Source organism: Penaeus vannamei, chromosome 28 (genome assembly GCF_042767895.1).
Source record: "Penaeus vannamei isolate JL-2024 chromosome 28, ASM4276789v1, whole genome shotgun sequence".
NCBI lineage: Eukaryota > Metazoa > Arthropoda > Malacostraca > Decapoda > Penaeidae > Penaeus > Penaeus vannamei.
In genome coordinates, this window is record NC_091576.1 from 33,689,439 (window position 1) to 33,699,493 (window position 10,055).

Genomic DNA, 10,055 nt, shown 5'->3' on the forward strand with positions numbered 1-10,055 from the left:
TAATTTGTATTGCCTGTTATTTTTGCCTTAACTTTCTTATTTTTTTTAGCTGTCATGTGATTTTGTACGTTTGTGGAAGTAGATTTTACCATAGTGCAAAGAATAGTGAACACTGATTTTTTTAAAACCCCAAAAGTATCCGTGAAATATCCATAAAACAAAATCAAGAAAGGTATTAAGGAAGATTTGGAAACAGGTAAGACAAGCTTTTACAGAATGGGCCTATCGCAAGTCAGATCAAAGACAGTTCAAAAATAGAAGCCGGGATCATAATATAACCATAATTGCTAACAGAAAAAAGAGAAAAAACAAAACAAAACAAAATAGTAGGAAGACTGATTCGTACCATGTACTCCCATACAGTATACATGTCAAAAGTTTCCTTTGCTTTTTCTCATGTGAGTGACTACGGTTAAGTCAAATAAATTGTAGTCCCCTATAATATAGTGTTATTTGTACATTTTTTCCTTCTGTTGTACATGCATATAAATGGTGTATTACACACTCATAATGTAAGGCTTGGCAAAACAGCTAAATGAATAGATCAGGCCATTTTAACTTCCCAGAATTTCAAGTACTTTGTAACAGATATATTGTGCAAAAATTGGCAGGAAGTAGTGGGGGTGCTTGAAGATTTTGGAGGGGAAAAGGTGCTTTTGTTTCAGCCATCTAGACCATTGCTAGTCTGTAGATATTGGGATGGGCATTGGGCATAGGTCATCATAACCCCTAATTTTTTTCTTGTATTAGCTTCTTGTAATTCCTTCAAAAATAGGAGATTTAATTGGGGCATACCAAGGAATTTTTTGGACCACATTAATATGTGCTTTTATAACATGAATCTACTTGGTGAGGTTACAATACAATTGGCATGAGGTAATGATATTTTCATCCTATTTTTCTCTTGGTCATCCATTCATCATATGACTCTATCTCACTTTCTCCCTCCTCCCCCCCCCTTACAAAAGGACACAGTCTATAGGGGAAAGAAAATGGAGAGTTATTTAACTTTCTAAGTTTATAGTCATGTACCCTTTACACTCGGAACACTGTCGCCTCACATATGGTTTAAATTGCAACAAGTACAGAAACCAAAGTGAGATAACCAAAATCTAAACAGCATTTATTACAATTTCCTAGATTCACTTTCAAATAATTAACCGTTTCTAAAAGGTGATAGAACTTCACTTTAGGTAAACTGAAGTTGATGTATTATTAACAAATTAACTGGAATAATCATCATCATAATGATAATCATGATAATTATGATGATTATTGTCATTGTAATAATAATAATAATGGTAATTATAATAATGATAGTGATTATCACTTATTAGTCATTATTGCTATATATATATATTGTTATTGTAATTATTATTATTATTATTATTGTTATTATTATTATTATTATTATCATCATCATCATCATCATCACCACTGTATTGTGATGGTAATATCAATAAAAAAATGTATTATCATTGTTAATATTTGTCATCATCACCATCATCATTGTCACCATCATCATCACCGAATTCCACTCGATTGTCTTTTATTATCTGTCTATCAAAGTATATGATTTTTGTTGTTGTTGCTCATGTTTGATGCTGTTTACGATAATGCAATGAGTAAGTTTTAATAACTGGTTGACGCAGACTTTCAACAGCTGGCTTATTCTACATTATTCATTAAAACATAAATTCATTTACACGAAACCGGCCAACTTTTAACCCGAATTTGGGTAGACTGTAATATATAATATTACAATGTCTATATATGCATATATATATATGTATATATATATATATATATATATATATATATATATATATATATATATATATATATACACACTTGATATATATATACTACACACACACACACTTTCTCCCTCCCCCCCCCCCTTACAAAAGGACACAGTCTATAGGGGAAAGAAAATGGAGAGTCAGAGATCCAAACGAAAGCCACATCCACCCTTACCGACGCGCACTGGGCCATCGTGCACACCGCAGAGGCCGTCAAAAAGGCCAGGTTGCGAGATGACCTTGACAAAAAAACAAACCAAACCAAAACAAAACACAAAAAGATTGCCCGCGAATGACCGGACTAGAGGTCCATCTTCCCAAGCGAGGTTAAAGAAAACGGGTAAGGTCCGCTGATCTTGCCGGCACACATCAATCTTACATCTTAAAATCTCTCTTTCGCTCTCTCTATCTCATTTCTCACATACGGCTTAGTGACGGGTTGTTAACAGAACCAGCCCCGCCGTTCCTTGATATCAGATTCCATTGAGTTGACAATAACTCCAAGGTCGGCGCTTTTTTTTCTCACCTCTTTCTTGTTTTGTTCTTAACAAACCAGATCAAGCAGCTGGTGACGCAACTCGCATCTCGGGTGAGGCAGCTGTTCTAGGTCTATAATTTTATATTCATTTATAGGATTTGTCCTATAAGGTTATCATTTCCTATAGCCTATAGGTTATCATTTGCCTAAGGTTATCTTTGTTATCATTTCCTATAGGTTCATTTGCAGGATCCTCCTCCTGCTTCTCTCTGCAGCTTGTTCTCCTCGTCCTTGTCGACTCCATATTCGAAGGAACTCGTCAGCGACTGCAGGAATCATGGCAGCCTCGAAGCTCTCGCCGAGCCTCTTCTTCAGGCTCGCTTCCAGGCGAGTCAGCTTGTTCATCTGAGGCGACACTCTAGGTTTTCACTCTAGGTTTTTATATTTTTCTATAGGTGATATATCATTTTTAATGTTGTCTATTCTCCTTCTGCCTCTGTCTCCTTTTTTGACGTTTCTCCCTCTGTCTTTCATGGACAGAGGGGGAAGATGTTGGGGAGGGTAGCGGGGGAGTAGGAGAACAGGAGGTGACAGAGGCATTCTCATCTACAGGGATGATATCAGAATGGCTCTGTCGCCTCTCCTTCTGTCTCTGTCTCCTTTTCTGCCTTTTCTCTCTCTGTCTTTCATGGACAGAGGGGGTGACAGTGGATGGAGCTGCCGTGTTGGTGGTGACGGTGGGTGGGGCTGCCGTGGTGGTGGTGACGGTGGATGGGGCTGCCGTGGTGGTGGTGACGGTGGATGGGGCTGCCGTAGTGGTGATGAAGGGTGGGGCTGCCGTGGTGGTGATGGGGGAGGGTGCAGGTAGCGGGGGAGTAGGAGAACAGGAGGTGACAGAGGCATTCTCATCTACAGGGATGATATCAGAATGGCTCTGTCGCCTCTCCCTCTGCCTCTGTCTCCTTTTTTGTTAACGGAGTCGTTCTCTGGCTATCTGTTTTTCATGGCTAGAGGTAGTGGAGGATGACGACTTGGCCTCCTGCTCCTCTGCAAGTCGTGCAGCAGCAGCCAGTTGGGCCTTGAAGTCGTCGGACTTGGCCTCCTGCTCCTCTGCAAGTCGTGCAGCAGCAGCCAGTTGGGCCTTGAAGTCGTCGGACTTGGCCTCCTGCTCCTCTGCAAGTCGTGCAGCAGCAGCCAGTTGGGCCTTGAGGTCGTCGGACTTGGCCTCCTGCTCCTCTGCAAGTCGTGCAGCAGCAGCCAGTTGGGCCTTGAGGTCGTCGGACTTGGCCTCCTGCTCCTCTGCAAGTCGTGCAGCAGCAGCAAGCTCGGCCTCCTGCTCCTCTGCAAGTCGTGCAGCAGCAGCAAGCTGGGCCTTGAGGTCGTCGGACTCGGCCTCCTGCTCCTCTGCAAGTCGTGCAGCAGCAGCAAGCTGGGCCTTGAGGCCGTCGGACTCGGCCTCCTGCTCCTCTGCAAGTCGTGCAGCAGCAGCAAGCTGGGCCTTGAGGCCGTCGGACTCGGCCTCCTGCTCCTCTGCAAGTCGTGCAGCAGCAGCAAGCTGGGCCTTGAGGTCGTCGGACTCGGCCTCCTGCTCCTCTGCAAGTCGTGCAGCAGCAGCAAGCTGGGCCTTGAGGTCGTCGGACTCGGCCTCCTGCTCCTCTGCACGTGCAGCAGCAGCAAGCTGGGCCTTGAGGCCGTCGGACTCGGCCTCCTGCTCCTCTGCAAGTCGTGCAGCAGCAGCAAGCTGGGCCTTGAGGCCGTCGGACTCGGCCTCCTGCTCCTCTGCAAGTCGTGCAGCAGCAGCAAGCTGGGCCTTGAGGCCGTCGGACTCGGCCTCCTGCTCCTCTGCAAGTCGTGCAGCAGCAGCAAGCTGGGCCTTGAGGCCGTCGGACTCGGCCTCCTGCTCCTCTGCAAGTCGTGCAGCAGCAGCAAGCTGGGCCTTGAGGCCGTCGGACTCGGCCTCCTGCTCCTCTGCAAGTCGTGCAGCAGCAGCAAGCTGGGCCTTGAGGTCGTCGGACTCGGCCTCCTGCTCCTCTGCAAGTCGTGCAGCAGCAGCAAGCTGGGCCTTGAGGTCGTCGGACTCGGCCTCCTGCTCCTCTGCACGTGCAGCAGCAGCAAGCTGGGCCTTGAGGCCGTCGGACTCGGCCTCCTGCTCCTCTGCAAGTCGTGCAGCAGCAGCAAGCTGGGCCTTGAGGCCGTCGGACTCGGCCTCCTGCTCCTCTGCAAGTCGTGCAGCAGCAGCAAGCTGGGCCTTGAGGTCGTCGGACTCGGCCTCCTGCTCCTCTGCACGTGCAGCAGCAGCAAGCTGGGCCTTGAGGCCGTCGGACTCGGCCTCCTGCTCCTCTGCAAGTCGTGCAGCAGCAGCAAGCTGGGCCTTGAGGCCGTCGGACTCGGCCTCCTGCTCCTCTGCAAGTCGTGCAGCAGCAGCAAGCTGGGCCTTGAGGCCGTCGGACTCGGCCTCCTGCTCCTCTGCAAGTCGTGCAGCAGCAGCAAGCTGGGCCTTGAGGTCGTCGGACTCGGCCTCCTGCTCCTCTGCAAGTCGTGCAGTAGCAGCAAGCTGGGCCTTGAGGCCGTCGGACTCGGCCTCCTGCTCCTCTGCAAGTCGTGCAGCAGCAGCAAGCTGGGCCTTGAGGCCGTCGGACTCGGCCTCCAGCTCGTGCTCCCGACGGGCGGCAGCTTCCTTCCTCTTCCTCAGGACTGAAAAAGTAATGAATGCAGCAGTTATTGCCGCAATTATGGAAATCCCGGAAAGCATGGCCATATTATTGTTTTTGCTGTTCTTTTTCACTAGTTTTTCCAGCGAATATATTCTTTTCCTATTGCATTTGGTTTGGGGCACTTAACCGTAGAGCCTGGGAACATACCATGGTAACTGTTCATATGTGCACGGCGTGAGCAAATCGGGAGGGATGGAGTTCAGCTACTTAATGAGCTGATATATTTTATGTTTTTGTTGGGTTAGTTACAAATCACATTTTCTTTATGCATATTAAATACTGCCGAATAACATGGCAAGCAAAAAAATAATTTTTTTCATTAATAATAATAATTATTCTGTGTTCCACATAAACATTAGTAAAGACGTTATGTACATATGAATAATATAATAATAATAATATTAATATATTACCGTCCTACCGTCCGTTGTCCATGCTCCTCTCTTCTTCCTGCTGTCCGTCGTCCATGCTCTTCTTCCTATGCCGTCCGTCGTCCATGCTCTCTCCTCTTCTTCCCGCAGTCCGTCATCCACGCTCTTCTTCTTCCTGCCTTCCGTCGTCCATGCTCTTCTCTTCCCGCAGTCCGTCATCCACGCTCTTCTTCTTCCTGCCTTCCGTCGTCCATGCTCTTCTCTTCCCGCAGTCCGTCATCCATGCTCTTCTTCTTCCTGCCTTCCGTCGTCCATGCTCTTCTCTTCCCGCAGTCCGTCATCGATGCTCTTCTTCCTGTGCCGTCCGTTGTCCATGCTTCTTCCTGCCTTCCGTCGTCCATGCTCTTCTCTTCCCGCAGTCCGTCATCCATGCTCTTCTTCCTGTGCCGTCCGTTGTCCATGCTCTTCTCTTCTTCCCGCAGTCCGTCATCCATGCTCTTCTTCTTCCTGCCTTCCGTCGTCCATGCTCTTCTCTTCCCGCAGTCCGTCATCCATGCTCTTCTTCCTGTGCCGTCCGTTGTCCATGCTCTTCTCTTCTTCCCGCAGTCCGTCATCCATGCTCTTCTTCCTGCCTTCCGTCGTCCATGCTCTTCTCTTCCCGCAGTCCGTCATCCATGCTCTTCCTGTGCCGTCCGTCATCGATGCTCTTCTTCCTGTGTCGTCCATTGTCCATGCTCTTCTCTTCCCGCAGTCCGTCATCCATGCTCTTCTTCCTGTGCCGTCCATCGTCCATGCTCTTCTCTTCTTCCCGCAGTCCGTCATCCATGCTCTTCTTCCTGTGCCGTCCGTTGTCCATGCTCTTCTCTTCTTCCCGCAGTCCGTCATCCATGCTCTTCTTCTTCCTGCCTTCCGTCGTCCATGCTCTTCTCTTCCCGCAGTCCGTCATCCATGCTCTTCTTCTTCCTGCCTTCCGTCGTCCATGCTCTTCTCTTCCCGCAGTCCGTCATCCATGCTCTTCTTCTTCCTGCCTTCCGTCGTCCATGCTCTTCTCTTCCCGCAGTCCGTCATCCATGCTCTTCTTCCTGTGCCGTTCGTCGTCCATGCTCTTCTCTTCTTCCCGCAGTCCGTCATCCATGCTCTTCTTCCTGTGCCGTCCATCGTCCATGCTCTTCTCTTCTTCCCGCAGTCCGTCGTCCATGCTCTTCTTCTTCCTGCCTTCCGTCGTCCATGTTCTTCTCTTCCCGCAGTCCGTCATCCATGCTCTTCTTCCTGTGCCGTCCATCGTCCATACTCCTCTCTTCTTCCCGCAGTCCGTCATCCATGCTCTTCTTCTTCCTGCCTTCCGTCGTCCATGCTCTTCTCTTCCCGCAGTCCGTCATCCATGCTCTTCTTCCTGTGCCGTCCGTCATCCATGCTCTTCTTCTTCCTGCCTTCCGTCGTCCATGCTCTTCTCTTCCCGCAGTCCGTCATCCATGCTCTTCTTCTTCCTGCCTTCCGTCGTCCATGCTCTTCTCTTCCCGCAGTCCGTCATCCATGCTCTTCTTCTTCCTGCCTTCCGTCGTCCATGCTCTTCTCTTCCCGCAGTCCGTCATCCATGCTCTTCTTCCTGTGCCGTCCGTTGTCCATGCTCTTCTCTTCCCGCAGTCCGTCATCCATGCTCTTCTTCCTGTGCCGTCCGTTGTCCATGCTCTTCTCTTCTTCCCGCAGTCCGTCATCCATGCTCTTCTTCTTCCTGCCTTCCGTCGTCCATGCTCTTCTCTTCCCGCAGTCCGTCGTCCATGCTCTTCTCTTCCCGCAGTCCGTCATCCATGCTCTTCTTCCTGTGCCGTCCGTTGTCCATGCTCTTCTCTTCTTCCCGCAGTCCGTCATCCATGCTCTTCTTCTTCCTGCCTTCCGTCGTCCATGCTCTTCTCTTCCCGCAGTCCGTCGTCCATGCTCTTCTCTTCCCGCAGTCCGTCATCCATGCTCTTCTTCCTGTGCCGTCCGTTGTCCATGCTCTTCTCTTCTTCCCGCAGTCCGTCATCCATGCTCTTCTTCCTGTGCCGTCCATCGTCCATACTCCTCTCTTCTTCCCGCAGTCCGTCATCCATGCCCTTCTTCCTGTGCCGTCCATCGTCCATGCTCTTCTCTTCTTCCCGCAGTCCGTCATCCATGCTCTTCTTCCTGTGCCGTCCATCGTCCATGCTCTTCTCTTCTTCCCGCAGTCCGTCATCCATGCTCTTCTTCCTGTGCCGTCCGTCATCGATGCTCTTCTTCCTGTGCCGTCCGTTGTCCATGCTCTTCTCTTCTTCCCGCAGTCCGTCATCCATGCTCTTCTTCTTCCTGCCTTCCGTCGTCCATGCTCTTCTCTTCCCGCAGTCCGTCATCCATGCTCTTCCTGTGCCGTCCGTCATCGATGCTCTTCTTCCTGTGTCGTCCATTGTCCATGCTCTTCTCTTCTTCCCGCAGTCCGTCATCCATGCTCTTCTTCTTCCTGCCTTCCGTCGTCCATGCTCTTCTCTTCCCGCAGTCCGTCATCCATGCTCTTCTTCCTGTGCCGTCCGTTGTCCATGCTCTTCTCTTCTTCCCGCAGTCCGTCATCCATGCTCTTCTTCCTGTGCCGTCCGTCGTCCATGCTCTTCTCTTCTTCCCGCAGTCCGTCATCCATGCTCTTCTTCCTGTGCCGTCCGTTGTCCATGCTCTTCTCTTCTTCCCGCAGTCCGTCATCCATGCTCTTCTTCCTGTGCCGTCCGTTGTCCATGCTCTTCTCTTCTTCCCGCAGTCCGTCATCCATGCTCTTCTTCCTGTGCCGTCCATCGTCCATGCTCCTCTCTTCTTCCCGCAGTCCGTCATCCATGCTCTTCTTCCTGTGCCGTCCATCGTCCATGCTCTTCTCTTCTTCCCGCAGTCCGTCATCGATGCTCTTCTTCCTGTGCCGTCCGTTGTCCATGCTCTTCCCGCAGTCCGTCATCCATGCTCTTCTTCCTGTGCCGTCCGTTGTCCATGCTCCTCTCTTCTTCCTGCTGTCCGTCATCCATGCTCTTCTTCCTGTGCCGTCCATCGCCCATGCTCTTCTCTTCTTCCCGCAGTCCGTCATCGATGCTCTTCTTCCTGTGCCGTCCGTTGTCCATGCTCTTCTCTTCTCCCCGCAGTCCGTCATCCATGCTCTTCTTCCTGTGCCGTCCGTTGTCCATGCTCTTCTCTTCTTCCCGCAGTCCGTCATCCATGCTCTTCTTCCTGTGCCGTCCATCGTCCATGCTCCTCTCTTCTTCCCGCAGTCCGTCATCCATGCTCTTCTTCCTGTGCCGTCCGTTGTCCATGCTCTTCTCTTCTTCCCGCAGTCCGTCATCCATGCTCTTCTTCCTGTGCCGTCCATCGTCCATACTCCTCTCTTCTTCCCGCAGTCCGTCATCCATGCTCTTCTTCTTCCTGCCGTCCGTCATCGATGCTCTTCTTCCTGTGTCGTCCATTGACCATGCTCTTCTCTTCTTCCCGCAGTCCGTCATCCATGCTCTTCTTCCTGTGCCGTCCGTTGTCCATGCTCTTCTCTTCTTCCCGCAGTCCGTCATCCATGCTCATCTTCCTGTGCCGTCCGTTGTCCATGCTCTTCTCTTCTTCCCGCAGTCCGTCATCCATGCTCTTCTTCCTGTGCCGTCCATCGTCCATACTCCTCTCTTCTTCCCGCAGTCCGTCATCCATGCTCTTCTTCCTGTGCCGTCCATCGTCCATACTCCTCTCTTCTTCCCGCAGTCCGTCATCCATGCTCTTCTTCCTGCCTTCCGTCGTCCATGCTCTTCTCTTCTTCCCGCAGTCCGTCATCCATGCTCTTCTTCTTCCTGCCTTCCGTCGTCCATGCTCTTCTCTTCCCGCAGTCCGTCATCCATGCTCTTCTTCCTGTGCCGTCCGTCATCGATGCCCCTTTCTTCCTGCTGCTGCTTCTGTCTGAAATAGAGAAATTATATTATATTACATTACATATTACATACATAATTTACACACATTCACACACACACAAGTCGACTAGGCAATTTAAGTTAAGTTCCTTGCCCAAGGAAACAATGTCCCCAGCCAGGGCTCGAACCTACGAACACGGGCGGCCGGCTCACCCGAAGTCCGATGCTAAAACCACTAGGCCATGACACCTCTACTGATTTTAGAATTCACAGGTCTTTAAATATTACACAAATCTTATTTTAATAATAATTCTAACACTAGTAGCATAGAATGGTCAGCGTAGGCATCGTGCTCCTTGGCCCGCCCCCCTCCTTCATGTGAGAGAGAGAGAGTGGGGGGTAGGGAGATGGAAAGAGAGATACTGGGGGAGGGGGGGGAGGAGGAAGAATCCGGCATCATGGGTTCGAATCCACAAGGGAGAGCAAAATTATTATTTTCATTTTTATTATCATTAATATCAACTGTCATCCTCATCACCATTGCTGTCATAACTATTGTTATTATTATCATTAATTTTGTTAATATTGCCTCTATTGATATTATCATTATCACTGGAATTTATTTATTTTTTAATCATTAATGTCGTCTGCTATACGGGGAAACGGAGGAAGAATCCGGGATCGTGGGTTCGAATCCACAAGGGAGAGCAAAATTATTATTTTCATATTTATTATCATTAATATCAACTGTCATCCTCATCACCATTGCTGTCATAACTATTGTTATTATTATTATTTTTGTTATTATTGCCACTATT

The 10,055-nt window shown here is 49.5% G+C and overlaps 2 protein-coding genes across 3 annotated transcripts; both read right to left on the minus strand.

The window, feature by feature from the left end:
• Window positions 1-3,106: 3,106 nt before the first annotated feature.
• Window positions 3,107-5,731, minus strand: LOC138867196 (uncharacterized abhydrolase domain-containing protein DDB_G0269086-like). Of its 2 annotated transcripts, none has more exons than XM_070142058.1 (2): window positions 5,416-5,731; window positions 3,107-4,974 (listed from the first exon to the last, which is right to left on the minus strand). In XM_070142058.1, exons 1-2 carry the CDS (start codon window positions 5,582-5,584, stop codon window positions 3,251-3,253), a joined length of 1,893 nt encoding a protein of 630 aa, XP_069998159.1. In that variant the 5' UTR covers window positions 5,585-5,731; the 3' UTR covers window positions 3,107-3,250. The 2 variants fall into 2 exon arrangements, 1 of the variants encoding a protein (XP_069998159.1); XR_011399746.1 differs by having other exon boundaries at window positions 4,838-4,974; window positions 5,408-5,546.
• A 2,525-nt stretch (window positions 5,732-8,256) lies between these two features.
• LOC138867145 (arginine/serine-rich coiled-coil protein 2-like) lies at window positions 8,257-8,850 on the minus strand. The gene is made up of 2 exons (XM_070141617.1): window positions 8,525-8,850; window positions 8,257-8,392 (listed from the first exon to the last, which is right to left on the minus strand). The coding sequence occupies exons 1-2, from the start codon at window positions 8,848-8,850 to the stop codon at window positions 8,257-8,259; spliced, it is 462 nt and encodes a 153-aa protein (XP_069997718.1).
• Between the last annotated feature and the right edge of the window lie 1,205 nt (window positions 8,851-10,055).